Source organism: Charadrius vociferus, unplaced genomic scaffold, assembly GCF_000708025.1.
Source record: "Charadrius vociferus isolate BGI_N301 unplaced genomic scaffold, ASM70802v2 scaffold92, whole genome shotgun sequence".
In the NCBI taxonomy this organism is placed as follows: domain Eukaryota; kingdom Metazoa; phylum Chordata; class Aves; order Charadriiformes; family Charadriidae; genus Charadrius; species Charadrius vociferus.
Genome location: NW_009647874.1, coordinates 539484 through 554436, shown reverse-complemented (window position 1 = coordinate 554436; position 14953 = coordinate 539484). Strand labels below are relative to the sequence as shown.

The 14953-nt window shown below is 37.4% G+C and overlaps 1 protein-coding gene across 1 annotated transcript in view; it reads left to right on the top strand.

The window, feature by feature from the left end:
- The window catches only part of LOC104284741 (E3 SUMO-protein ligase RanBP2-like), a 35187-nt gene extending 21017 nt beyond the window's left edge, over window positions 1-14170 (top strand). The window contains exons 21-29 of the mRNA XM_009883108.1: window positions 5524-5691; window positions 7111-7203; window positions 8106-8299; window positions 8827-9055; window positions 9580-9678; window positions 9850-9992; window positions 11066-11339; window positions 11501-11835; window positions 13593-14170. Coding sequence (XP_009881410.1) covers window positions 5524-5691; window positions 7111-7203; window positions 8106-8299; window positions 8827-9055; window positions 9580-9678; window positions 9850-9992; window positions 11066-11339; window positions 11501-11835; window positions 13593-13898 — 1841 coding nt within the window. The 3' untranslated portion in view covers window positions 13899-14170. The remainder of the gene's footprint in view (window positions 1-5523; window positions 5692-7110; window positions 7204-8105; window positions 8300-8826; window positions 9056-9579; window positions 9679-9849; window positions 9993-11065; window positions 11340-11500; window positions 11836-13592) is intronic.
- The last annotated feature ends 783 nt before the right edge of the window (window positions 14171-14953 follow it).

Genomic DNA, 14953 nt, shown 5'->3' with positions numbered 1-14953 from the left:
TGAACAGATGGGTATTCTAAGACTACTCTCTATATATTTGTTTAAAGTCTTAATTATGAGCCTATGCAATATCAGATGTGTAGCTTAATCAACACCAGATGTTAGCCTCTTTTCTTAGCCTGAAAAGGGATCAGGTGATTACATCTTCAGTTATACGTTTTCTCACACTGGCTGAAAAAAAGGTGCTTGCGGAAGTTGTGGCTCCAACATGACCGCTATAATGTGCTGAAGTGTCTTTGTGAGGAGAATGGGACTTACTAGCATTTTAATGGTAGTGTACTTCTCTTTGAAGGCTTCATGTGCTGCTTCCCATCAGTGCAAGACCGTTTAATCAGATAATAGTTTTTAATTTACATACTAGTGTCAGAATTATGAAGACATACTGTCTGTATATTAACTAAAGTATAATAAAGTCACATGGTGGAAGGTGATAGCTGCAGTCTATTCACATGGGTTCGATAAGCTTGTGTAGAATTAACAGATGAAATTTCCTACTGTGAAATACGACTATGGAATGCTTCCAGAACATAGATAAGTCTGCTTTACCCTTTTAAAATTCCAGGTAAACACTTATATCCAAACAATTTATTTTTTTAGGATTTAATTTTAGCCTTTTTAAATCTAATCCAATGGCCTTTTGGACAAGCACATCTTCCTTGCAACCTGATAGTAAAGGTATTTACATACTGCACTGAATGTGTGATAAAAACACTTTAGCAGGCATGGACAGTAACCCAACTGTGGCAAAGCAGTTGGCTCAGTAATGCTTCTAATTAACATGCATGCTGAAGAAGAGTACTTAAAATTGTGTGTCTGACTACTGTATTTGTCCTATTGGAGAATGTTTCTAGCCTTTAGTGTATTAATATGAGCTGGCACAATGGATAACCCTGTTGAAGCTTTTGGCTTCTGTTTGCCTTATTTTCTGAGGGTATCTGCCTTGCACTTTCTCCGTCAAAGTTTTACTGAACATGCACACTGGATCTCTAAAATTCCCCTTTTCTAAAGAAATTCTCCTGTTATTTTTAGAGAATGTATCTCTTAGTGCCTGAGGTCTTCCACTTCAGTGAAATACACCTGAAGATCTCAAGACAGGTTATCCAGTAAAACACTTGAATGTATTTAGCCTTTCTGTTAGAAATGTTTAATTCGATTTCCCAATTATCAGTATGTTAACTACTGCACTTTCAAAAACAAGGAGCGCACAGAAATGAGAAAGCCAACTCCTTAACTTCTGCTTATGTATATATACTTCACGTATAATGTGAAATCCTCCTTAGCTGGTCAGAAAGCTTTCACCGAGTAACCAATTTGTTTACATTCAGAACCTGTAACCAAAACTGTTACAGCTTATAGTTTGATTATATGTCATTATAAGATGTTACTAATGGTGTTTCTTGCAAGTATCCTTGCCGTAAGCATACTCAACTTATATAGTTCAAGAGCATTTTAATTTTAACAAGCAAATTTTTATTCTAGTCTGCAGTAGTCTTCTAGTCGTCTAATGTTAGCATCTTACATCGATTAAAAATGTCAAAACACCAGTTTCCCAAAATTGTATTTCTAGAGAAGCTGTTCTTATTTAAACACTGAGCTCCTGTTCTGTATATATGATCTAAAGTCAACTGTTCTGTGTTTTTAGGTATCCCTGTGCATGGAGTTCATTAACAATTCAGTTTTATTTTCATCATTCAATGTCCATAATGTGAAGTGATAAGGCATTCTGCGCCAATGCATACATGCAAAAACTTCTGCTACCTCAAATTGATCCTGTTTTTATACTGGGGTATGTGAGGGTAGATGTGTGTGTAGGTTAAAAAAAAAAAACAAAAAACAAAAAACCTTTTTGGTACTTCAGGCTGTTCTTCATGTCTACTTTTCTAATAACTAGGTCATGATTATATGCTTAGTGATTTATTTACAGTTGATAATTGTCTTCAGTGTAACTTTTTGGTGGCTTTGTTTTGAGCTTTGACTTAATAGAAAGGACTTCTCAAGGTAATTTGCTAAATAAGTTTTCAAGCCTACCTAATGCAACTATAATCTGAGGCTTTCTCATGGGCAGTTTCTGAGTTGCGCTAGGGCAACATTCAAAAGACATTTATTCTCATTGTAGTTCTGCAGCTGCATGCAAAAGTGCCTAAGTTTTTCTCAGGTCAGGTCATGAGCTTTTTAGAAGTGCTTTAGAAGTTTGAATCATTTATGTCAATTGCGTGTTACTGTATCAGTTACATGCATTAAGGTTTAAACTCTGGTGCTTTTCTTTTATATCCAGAAGATATTCACTGGCATATGCATGAGAAAAAAATGTCACTGTTGTGACTAAATAGATATTTAGGCCTACCTCATCTTAATGTCAGCTGAAACAAAAACAAAATACAATATACTGGTGGAAAGAGCTGTTGTGCATGGTATTGTTCTTTATTTTCTTCCTTCCGTATACTAACAATGTTTTGTGTGGATTTTTTCCCCCAAGTAGAAAGTTCTATTATTACAAAACCAAGTCTTTTAAGATACGTTGTACATATGCATGGCTCTTTGTTTTCATGGCTGCTTATGAAGATAGATTTAAGCTGTTTGCAGCACTTCTGAATAAGAAAAGTTAACTTTCTCATGGGGAGGGTGAGTAGAAATAAACTTAACTGAACTAGTGAACATCTCTCTCAGTCTTAATATTCTGAGGGCAAATACATGTTGTAATCTTAATCTTTGTTGTTGAACCCTTTTGTCACTTTGAGTGGATGTTTGGAACAGTAGAATTTTAGTCCAGTGTTTGATAGATCAGCCTCATGGAGAACTTCACATATGGATTAATCTAAAGTGACTTTTTAATGTATTTCTTTTCTGCAGCTACTTTGCACAAAGGCTACTGAGAGAGGCTGCATGATAATTCTTTAGGAATGCTGTCTGTTGAATATGATGGACTATATCCTCTGTTGCTAGGGTCTTCTAGCTAGCTTTATACTGCTCAGATTAAAGGAAGCTCACACTTTTACTATCTACCTGACTGACTTTGGAAGAAATTTTGTTCTGTTGAAGATAAATTTTTGAAAATTCTCTAATCCTAAGGAAAGATTTTTTTTTTTTTTTTCTCCTGTAACCTTTAATGGTTGTAAGACTAAAGACTCCACACTTAAACCACTGTGGTGAACTTAATGCAAACTTACTTAGTCCAATTGAGACACTTGCTTAACTAATCTGAGTGAATAAAACACATGCTAATATGCGGGATACCTGCATATCTTCATAACTTGGTACAAGATGTACTCCTAATTCTTAAATCATATAGAGTTATGAGTTTTTTTGCATAAAATTCTGAGAAAATATATTAAAACATCTATAGCCTGCTGTCATGATATGAAATTTGCTGTTTGAGAATTTTATCCTACGTTTACTTTATACAGGCTCAGAAGAGCTATTGAGATCTAAAAAAGTCAGCAAAAATGATTACTCTACAAGACTATGTGCTGGTAATGGGTTTGAGCTACACTGTTATATAAATGCCTGAAATTATTAACTTGTAAACAAAGGGAGAGGTCAACTGGAGCAGCGGTTGTCTGGGAACACTATGAAAAAAACTTAAATTTTAACTAGTACTTTGGATTTTCCTTTTACTCTACTATTCTTCATATTGCTCTTAATCTACTGGAAGATACTAGTGAGAAAACTACTTTTAAAAAGCAGATTCGTTTTAGTGTGTCAAAGGATCAAGGGGCACATCTATAAACATTACACTTCTCTTCTGTCCTAGTCTCCTCTTGCAATGGTGGATATCAAATTGCCTGAGCAGGAAAATCTGTGTCCTTCAGGAACTGAGTAGGAGTCTGGTTCCTAGCTGAAAATTTAGGTTCCCACTGACTACTTTGTGCCACAAACTTAGCAAATATTTTCCAGTGAAAAGAACAGTGAGCAAATTTTGCTGATCAGTTTAACTCAAACCTGAAGAACATTAGCAAATAGGTTGACTTACTAAAGCAATCAAATTGTTCTCAGAATCGGCCAATGCCTGATTATGATGTGCTTATGGGGTAATTCTTATAGTTAACATTGTTTCACTCACATTTTACTCCCAACCTCCACCTCTCAAAACAAAACCCCAACCGAACAATACATGGTGTTTAAAGTGGTATATCCTCCCTCTTTGCTTCCATTCTCTCATAATAAATTCAGATTTTTGTTTTCAAAGCTGTCTGCTTTTTTTCCTGCAGTTTGCTCTAGGCTGTGCTTTCAGCTTTAACCTTTGATTTATGCACTATTTTTTCAATACAAGTGGAATGGACAACTTAGTGTTAAAGGAGAGAGGAGAAAAAGCTATAAAATAAAATTGATGGTGCTATTTGTTCTTTCTGGAAAAGCTAGTTAAATATGCTGAAAGCGGTATTTTTTGTTGTTCAACACTATGGAACTAAAAATTACTTTTGTAACAGTTAAAGTTTCAGCAACAGCTATTGTGATAAATTAAGATTAGCTAATAAAAAGTTCAGATTTCCCATAGGTAAACTGAAATAAGTTCTATTCAGTTGCTTTTTGATAATTTGTAGAACTTAAAGCACTGTCCTGGTTTCAGTTGGGATAGAGTTAATTTTCTTCCTAGTAGCTGCTGTGTTCTGGATTTAGTATGAGAATAATGCTGATAATACAAGCATTACTTAGTGACAACTAAAACAATGTGTTAAGTCAAGGACTTTTTCAGCTTCCTATAGAAGCTGAGAGGGAGCATAGACAGGACAGGCTGGCCAAAGGAATATTCCGTACCATAGACGTTATGCTCAGTATATAAATGGAGGTTGGCTAGGGGGCAGGGATCCACGATCTCTGCTTGGGACAGGCTGGGCAATCCATCATTGGGTGGCAAGAGCAATTGCATTGCATCACTTTTTTAATATTCTTTTACCATCATTATTGTTATTATCTCTTTTGTTACTGTCCTATGAAACTGTCTTTATCTTAACCCATGAGGTTTGCTTTTTTTTTTTCTTTTTCTTCCTCTTCTCCCTACCCTACTGGAGGGGGTGTGTGAATGAATGGCTGCATGGTCCTAGTTGCCGGCCGAGGTTAAACCACCACAAGCACTTTTAAGCAATGCAATAGGACGTGTTGCTGTAGACAACTTTTTCTTTTATCAGACCTGAAGTTTGCCTCTCTACCTCTAGAAAACACCTATATCCCTCTCTTTCCGTAGTCGTATTTTGTGTGACATGAGGACTTAATTAAATAATCTTTGTAACAATATGAAGATGCAGGCTTGTTTCTGTTCTGATACTTGAATTCCAAAGGCAATAGAACAGGATGTAGTTGGGCATGCCGGTTAGAATTTCTTAAGTTTTAACAGGATGCTCTGTCCTAGCATCCTGTAATTTTGATTTTTGTTTCTTGTGGGTGAACAGAAAATATTTAGGCTCTAAATGTATTTCTTCTCCCTTAGAATTAGTTCAGTTCTGTAATAATGGCAATGTGGGGTTAATGTTATTCCCTGTTCTGAAATTACTCAGTTTTAATGGTTTGTTTGTTTTCTGTAAAAAGCTGAGAAGACAACAGTGTCAGAAGATGATCTTCCATCTGATGAGGTTATAATAGTTTATGAGTTAACACCTACCCCTGAACAGAGAGCTCTTGCTGGCTTTCTCAAGCTACCTTCAACGTTCTTCTGTTACAAGAATAAGCCTGGATATGTGAGTGATGAGGATGATGGTAAGGAGTGCTAAAGTTGATCTTTGTGTTACCTTTCTGTGGGGAAAGGGTGTAATACACCGCACTGGTGTGGCCCCATCTTGAGCACTGTGTGCGGTTTCGGGTGCTTGAATATAAGGAAATCAGACTGTTAGAGTGTGTCCAGAAGAGGGTGGCCAAGATGGGGAAAGGCCTCAAGGGCCAGATTTATGAGGAGCAGCTGAGGTCACTTGGTTAGTTCAGCTTGGAGCAGAGAAGGCTGAGGGGTGACCTCATCTCAGGCTACAGCTTCCTCAAGGGGCACAGCAGAGGGGCAGGTGTGGATCTCTTCTCTCTGGTGACCAGCGACCGCACACAAGGAAATGGAATGAAGCTGTCAGGGGAAGTTCAGACAGGACATTAGGAAAAGGTTCTTCACCCAGAGGGTGGTTGGTCACTGGAACAGGCTCCCCGGGGCAGTGGTCACAGTACCAAGCCTGTCAGAGTTCAGGGAGCATCTCGATAACGTTTAGTCATATGGTTTAGTTTTAGGTAGTCCTACGAGAAGCAGGGAATTTGACTTGATGGTCCCTGTGGGTCCCTTCCAATTTGAAATATTCTGTGATTCTGTGAATGCTATCAGAACCATTACACACTCAAATATTTTTTGTTTCGGCTGATGGGAAATAATCCTGTCATTTTCTTTGTGGCGAAAGATGTGCACTCAGGTCTTCAAGACAGAATAGTACAACAGAGGCCCAGGAATGACTAAAGGAAACTTGTATTGGTGTCAACACTTATTACCAATTTAGTTGGTTAGGTAAGACTAAATAAACGGATGTTTGAGTCTAGTCTCATTTGAGCAAGAGGCTTACTTCTGTAACTTAATTTTGGAGATAGATACAAGACAGCCTTTATCAAAAAGGAACATGCTCAGGTTCCCTAAATGCTAGACAAATGGCTTATTTTTCATCTAAAGCAAATTCCTAGTTCTAAAACTGAAATATTTTATATGAAATCTTATTGCATGCAAGTAAATTACTCTTAATTTATTCAGCAGCAAATATGTTAAATGGAAGTTCTGAAGCATCGTATTCATCAGAAAATAGAAGTCAAGCCCCCTCCCACAAATATCTGAGCTTGCTAGTTTGTATATAAATGATCTTCAGTCTTCCTTCCCAATTCTGTTTAGTGATAGTCTTAATAAAATCACTCAATAAGAAATGTGTTTTCTGCAAACAAAACTTGTGCCATCCATAACAATCTAGGCTGAGAAAAGTGTCAATAGCACACTGAAGCACATCTGTGAAGAATAGGAAGTGAAAGCTTGATGATCTGCAGAACTCTTAAAACATAAGCAAAAATTATGCATGCTTGCTAGGCTTGTAGTCAGAAGGGCTTAGCAGACTTCTCTGTACTTAAAGGATGCCTGAGAACTTACACTTGTTTCCTGTATTTAAGATGAAGACTATGAAACAGCTGTTAAGAAACTTAATGGAAGACTATATCCCAGCGATTCAGAAAAGAAAAAGAAATTGCAAGATCCTCTAAAAGGTATGTCTTCAAACACAATGCTTATGTTTCAGTATATAAGAAATTCTGAGCTCTAAATCTGGAGGACACTTGGGCACTGAGATTAATTTTGTGTTTCCTGAGGTAGTTTTTAGAAACAGTGATGCAGGGACCAGAAAAGCTGCATCTCAAAACACAGCTTTAAGCTCAGTATGTTGAACTGTTAGTTAGCAGTAAAGTGGTATGTGAATGAGAAATGTACATTTTAGGTGGCCTCTAAATAAGAAAATCAAAGTGTCTTCTTGCCTTGAATTCCTCCTTCTGGATATGAGGAATTCGTCTTGGGATGATACTGTACGAGACAAAAGTTGTCTATTTCTGTGAATACTTGCTACTTCTGCAGATAGTCAAATTAATCTCATGAGTGAATCTTGTTCAATTAAAAAAAAGATATTTGGTCTTTATACTAAAAGTACAAGTGTAGAAGATTGAATTTGCTGCTTCTGTTTGTCTTCTTCAGCTGTGCCTCAGACTTTGTTGAATAACTGAAAATCTGGATAGATACTTCTAGAAGTGAAGTCTGGGGTTTTTTTGAGGGTGTGTGCTAGAAAGAGGTGGTATATATTGAGCCATCTGAAACAGAAGCAAATGTTCAAAGAAGCTAGTAGTAGTGGCAGCTGCAAGATCGAACTCTTCATCCTTGCATGGAAATAGCCTGATACCAATAGAAAACCAAGTATGATGAATTTCCAATTCTAGTCATCCCAAGTGGAGTTTAGTCTTCACTTCCACTGTTTAAACAGTAATACTATTTTGAAAAACTCTTGAAGTCTTATTCTAAGTTGCTATGGCTATCAAGAGGTTATTTTATAATGTAGGTGCCAAAAAATGCTTCAGTACTTAGCTGCCAGCTATCTTCCACTAATTTTTATTCTTTGCGGTAGGTACCACAGCAAAAAGTGAATTCAGCAATGAAAGAGAATGTGTTACTGCTTGGGAAAAGAAACCAACTCCTGAGGAGAAGGCTAAAGCAGAAACTCTGCAGGTTCCTTCTACATCTGTCTGTGGTGTCAGCAGTGATACTGAGGATGACAGTCCAGAAGATGTTCAGACAGAAGTTAAAATTGAAGAAATGAAAGTAAGAACTAAATCTTTACTAAACCTTTTGTCGTTAAACTTGTACAGTCACTTCATGTACATGTGAGACTTTATAATATATAGTTTTCACCATGTGAGAACCGAAACATCCAGTGGTGAAAAACTACTTGACTGTTTTGTGGCTGTGCTTCAAGTCTTTCCTGAAACAGAACCTTAGATCTTAAGTTCCTTGGAAAGAGAAAGGAGGTACAGCTGTTCTCATAAAGTATAAACTGCTTTGGCTAGTAAAATCACTCCTCACGTGTATATAGAAGGACTAAGTGATTTCAGTAAGTAATAGTATTGTATTTTTTGAAAGCATTCTACTACAAAGATACTTCAGTCTCTTGTCAAGCTGATGTCAAATGTGTGTTAAGTGTGATGAAAAACTTCAGAAAGCTTACAACAACAATTTTTCTTGGTGTTCTTTTTTTTCTAAAATGACAGTTGAGTCTGCTGAGGAGGTGGTTTGAATACTAGGCTCTTCTAGCTTATTTGCTTATTACTTGACTTTTTTATTAATCTCAGGAGAATGAGGTTACAAGCTCAACTGACTTAGTCTGTAGCAGTAAGGAAGAAGTACCTACTCCATCAACCGATGAGGTGACAGTATTTGTCCAGTCAGCTACCAACAATGAAGAACCAGATTCCACCACGGAAAATGTGCATGTATCACAGACTTTATCAGGAGCTGATGACAAACCTGTAGACTTGTCCACTAAAAAAAGTGATTCGGACTGTTCAGAGTCAACACAAGGTAAGGTCAGGGGTATGTTTGGTTTTTTTGTAGGAACTTAAGTATGCTTTTCTGTAGACTATCTAACGTAGATGCTACCTTTCAGAGAAGTAGTACCAATACTGATTTGGAAGCATGAATACCAATCAAGTAAAAACAGGAGTGGGGATTAGAATAATTATATACATCAAATTCTGGTATGTTCAAGTGACACTACTACAGAGCAATGCTAAAGTCTGTTGTATAATTTATATATGATGTATAATTTATATATGATTTACTGTTGAATACTGCATAAATACTTACTGGAGCTCTGTGGATCTTCACGAAAGTAGCATGCTGAAACTATCTCACAGAGTCCTGAGCCCTTTTTAAACCACAATAAATGACTGTCATTATGACAAGTGGTGTGCAAACTTTTTAAATTTAGTGGAAGGGAAAAATTCTGTAGAGACTTGTCTTTTTTTTGTGACTACATAACATCAAACACATTTTCTTTAAGAAAGGCACAGAAAAACCTTTGACTTTCCCCTCTTATTTGATAGAAAACAGAATCATCGGATTTGGTTTCGGCAATACTGCAGGCTTGTCATTTGCAGATCTGGCTTCCAAAAACTCTGGAGACTTTGCTTTTGGCTCAAAAGGTGAGTTAAACTAGTCTGAGACAAACACTCAGGTGGATTTCTGCTTCATACAATATGCCTTTTTGTGCACCCAATTTCTACTGATCAATCAGTTAACAAGGTTTTTCTTGCAAGTTTTTGTTCAGAAGAAAAAACTACATGAAGTTTAAAATGCAACTCTCTTAATTGTAGATAAAAACTTCAAGTGGGCGAATACAGGAGCGGCTGTGTTTGGAGAGACAGCCCGTAAGGCAGATGAAGATGAAGGTGGTAGTGATGATGAGGTGGTACATAGTGATGATATCCACTTTGAGCCAATTGTGTCGTTACCAGAGGTAAGGGGACTTCTGGGATATAAACCAACATTAAGATAAGCATGTCTGCTAACGCAGCAAGAAGACACTTTGCTTGTGTGCTTTGTTCTGTTTTTCTTGCACTGCCAGTGTAGAAACAGCTGCTGTTTTAAATCTTAGTACAGCTTAGCACTGGGCAAGTGTCTGGTGCATCAGTTAAAATCTTCAAAGTTTACTTCATTATACCTTGACTCAGTGTTAATCAGTATGCAAATTTGTATGCATGACTTGTAAAAGCTAAAACTGATTCATTATAGCACAGTTGAAAACCAAACAGGGGGAACTGAATAACTGTTAGTGCTAATACAACTCAGCTGTGGCTTTGTATCCATGTCTTGTATGTTCAGTTCTGTCAAAGCCACGCCAACTTCATTTTTACTGTAAGCTAGGCAAGAGATTTCTAGAATCAGTAAGCAATAAAGATGTAGTACAATTAATCTCACCTGAAGGCTAAGGGGACTGCCCTTGTTAGTTTGAAAATAAATTGTTTTTCAAGACGTAGGAGAACCTTCAACTTCAAAGGTAGCCTTAAAACTTACTGAGTGAGGCTTCACACAGTTGTTCATGTCTTGATTTGGTATTTAGCCTTAGTGTGCCTAACAGGCATTTCAAACTCTTCCAATGTTACATAGTTTGGCATTCCAATAAATAATATTAATAAATTTAATTATAGATTAGTATTAAGCAAGACAAAGCACAAATAAACAGTATGCAGTGTCCTTTAATTTGAACAGCAAATCTGATGTAGTTCGTAACATGCTTTCAACCACCTTCTTCAAAATTTGTAAGCCTTTGCTCATCTGTGTGTCATATTATGAATTCTGTGGTTTTCTTTCTTCCCTTACTTGCTGCTTCTCCTCTTGAGTCCTACTTCTCAATAGATAAATGTTCTTATCATTTTGGTATGTGATGAATATGATGTTGGAGAAAAGAACATATTGACTCATTTTCCATTGTAATAAGTCAGAATCACCCTAAGTGTATATAATACTATTAATATCATTGGAGACAGCAGCTCTTAGAAATCACTGGTACTCCACTGTGCTGTTTTTTAGGTGGAGGTAAAATCTGGAGAAGAAGATGAAGAAATTCTTTTCAAAGAGAGGGCAAAACTTTACAGATGGGACAGAGATGCTACTCAGTGGAAGGAGCGTGGTGTTGGAGAGATAAAGATCCTCTTCCATACACAGAAGAAATACTATAGAGTCCTCATGAGAAGGGACCAAGTTCTTAAGGTCTGTGCAAACCATGTCATCACCAAAGAAATGAACTTAGTGCCCTCTGATACATCAAACAATGCTTTAATTTGGACAGCCACAGATTATGCTGGTGAGTTGGTTTGGGTTTTTTTCGGGTGTGTTTTGTTTTTTCTAGGTGGTCTGTTGTTTCTGTGGCTTTGTTTTTCCATGGAAATTATGTAAGACAAATGCTATTTGTTTCTGACTATACTGAATAGAACTAAAGAAGCCTGTTCTCACATTTATTTTCAGATGGTGAAGTAAAAGTAGAACAACTTGCAGTCAGATTTAAAAGCCAAGAAATGGCTAATTCTTTCAAGAGGAGGTTTGAAGAATGCCAGCTAAGCTTGTCAGAACTACAGAAGGGACACTTATCTCTGGCAGCAGGACTGTCAAAGGACACCAACCCTGTTGTGTATTTTGAAGTTTCTGCTGATGATGAACCTTTAGGACACATAACTATGGAGCTGTTTTCAAATATTGTCCCTCGAACGGCTGAAAACTTCAGGGCCCTGTGCACAGGAGAGAAAGGATTTGGATTCAAGAACTCCAGCTTTCATAGAATAGTCACCGACTTCGTGTGTCAGGTAAGCATAACAGGAAGACTCTTCATTGACAGAATGAGATGCATCTTGTCTAACAATGGTACTTCAAAAAATCACAAAAAAATATAGGATAGCACGTTCTTGCTTGCAGCATGAATCCAGTGTGCAAGCTACTGTCATCTACCCTCTCCCTACAAGATGAGAAATGGTGCAAGCAGCACATGCTGCCTGAAGCCAAATGCTTTCTGTGTTTCCCAGCTGCCTGATGTCTTCGTGTTACCTAGTGCTGCTATGTTAGTGTGGAAGAAAAAAAGGAGATAGAGGTCTCCTCTTACAATGGACAAGGGGCCTGTTGCTGAACGGGAACAGCAAGGAAAGTAGGGGTTCCCAAAACTAGCTTTCAGCTGTGTCTCTCTGCAGAGGAACTTCCATAGGCTCACCTGCTAAGAACACTTACTTTCTAGGCTTCTCTTACATTTTAAAGTACACTTCGTATTTCAGATAACGTGCACTTTAAAACTGATATTCCAAATATTTTAGATGTTCAAGTTTCCATCTAAAAAGTCTTCTAGATCTCATTATCATGCAGTGGCCTGTTCCTTAAAATACTCAAATTTTTCACCAAGAGTATCAGCCTGCAGTGCACCTGAACCCCCATGTAGAGAGTGGTGGCTTTAAACCTCTGTCTGTATTAGGTAGCACTAGCAATTTCAATAATTCAGTGGGTTTTAGTGACTTGTAACAGGCAGAATGAGCCAACTTCCTTATACACTACAGTAATGTTCCTGCGTGTCACAACCTCCCTGAAGACATGACATTCTGCAAACTCACAGTAGACTAATACATGAATGTATTAATAATAATATATAATACAATAATAATACAGAATACAATAATCTCTGGATTAGATATCACCTGTGTCTGAAGTATGCCCTTTATGGCCTGTTTGTTAAAACTTCATGCCTTTCTGATGAGGAAAGCAGCATCGCTCATTTAGGGTTTAAGCTTGTTTTGGGGTATTCCACATCCCATAAGGAGCAGATTTCCTTAAAACAAGTTAACTGCACCATGCGTACTCTGACAAAAAGTGAGCTTTTATCACATGAAATTAGTATATTCTAAGTTTTCTCTGCTTTGTTTGAACTTTCTTCAGGTACAGTGAGAAGCTTTTCAGTGAGAATTAAGGCTTTCCTTCAAAGATATGATAACCTATACTGTTACCTTTATGCATGTAGCCAAATAATTGGGAGCCAGAAGCTTTCTGCTTTGCAGAAAGACAAAAGACCCTGCTTGCTAAAAGTAGCTGCTCTCCTAAACAAGCAGTAACGTGGCAAAAGCTGCTGCCACGTTTTTGCGGCAAAAAAATGCTGATCATTGGTACTTTAGCCTTTTCCAGGTGATCAGTTCTGTGCCTGCAGGGACTAAGCAAGGACAGGCCTTCGGTGTGATAATGCAGGTCAGGGCTATCGGGGCCAAGTGATGCAGGAAGCAGGCAGTGGGAGTGACAGGCTAAGCAGAGGGATTACCATGTGGAGCAGGCAGATAAAACGCTGTGTTCAGAATAAACAAGGGATAAACTTTCCACTACTGCTTCCATTACTGTGAACAAAGCTGCTGAAGCTGGGATGCCTTGTGTCTAATTAAATACACTACTTGTGAAAATTAAGAACAAGTTCTTCCCAAGCAAAGTCTTTGCTGATAAAAGGGAATATACTTGTGCTGTTGGTTTGTTTTGGGACTTCTAAGTTAATGCTGTGTACACCCCCTCCTTTTTTTTTTTTTTTTTTTTTTTTTTAAAGGGAGGTGATATAACTAACCACGATGGAACAGGTGGACGATCAATTTATGGAGCGGCATTTGAAGATGAGAATTTTGAAGTGAAACACACTGGTCCTGGATTGTTGTCGATGGCAAATAAGGGCAGGGACACGAATAATTCTCAGTTCTTCATAACACTTAAAAAAGCAGAACACTTGGACTTCAAGCATGTGGTATTTGGGTTTGTGAAAGATGGAATGGATGTCGTGAAAAAGATAGAATCATTTGGTTCTCCTAAAGGGCTAGTAAATGGAAGAATTGTCATTACAGACTGTGGGCAAATATAGAATTATTGCTTTGAGTATACAGATGGTCTAGCAGTATAAATCAGTATTTAGATGTTATTGACTAATTATTTTGACTTCTTAAAATGGACACTTCTGATGTATAAATGTAAAATTACAGCTTATAGTTGGGTTTTTTATGTGTTCTAATTGATTTTTGCATGTTAAATAAAAAGTTCAGACACTGGCATATTTCAGTTGTATTTGTGTTATCCTGACATATTTGTATTAAATGTCAAATTTTAAAAATTAAATCTTAGTCTTGTTAAAATAAATGTCTTGTCTTCACTCTGGTTTGTTTGAAAAAGAAAAATTTGCATAATTTGGCTTCCTGCTCTCATAAATCTCCATTATGAATATGCATATTGCAGGTACTAATTGCTGGTCAGTAAACTGAAGGTCTTCAAAACTTACTATTTTGATGTGCAGAAAGCAAGCTGAGGCAGCTGCCGGGTAGATGCTGGTTTGTGCTGGCTGAAGTCTCCCAAAAGCACTTCAGTATTTGAAAGCTGAAGAATAGTTCTTTAGTGTTTTGGGTTTTTTTTTTTGGTTTTTTTTTTTGTACATAGAGTATTTCTAAATTCCTTAGTTTAATGAAACCCATCTACTTGACATCAGGATTTTCTTCTGCAATGCTGTAGTATAGCCCACTGCTACTGCTCTTCCCAATATGTTTATTGGCTTCACTTCCTATGGCAGACTTGTCTGACCTCACTGCAGCTTATATACTACAGGGTCTTGTTTTACCTTTTAAAACTATGCATGAATAAATGTAAGTTGTTTGTTTTGTTTTTGTTTAAATTCTGCTCTACAGCTCAGAGCTGGAATTGTCAAGGATGTGGCAATTTGGCATAGTGATCTCTGTAACTCATATTCAGCTTTGATTTTTCTTTTTTTTTTTTAAGTATAATAAGAGCACTTCTTCCTTAAAGCTCCTACCAAAGCGTTAGACTATAAAACGATAAAAAAAACCCCTGTAGCTGGTGGTGTGAGGCCGGGCTCGGGCCCTCTCCTCAGGGGGCCGAAGCGGGAGCCCGGACCCGCCGCCAGAGCTGGCG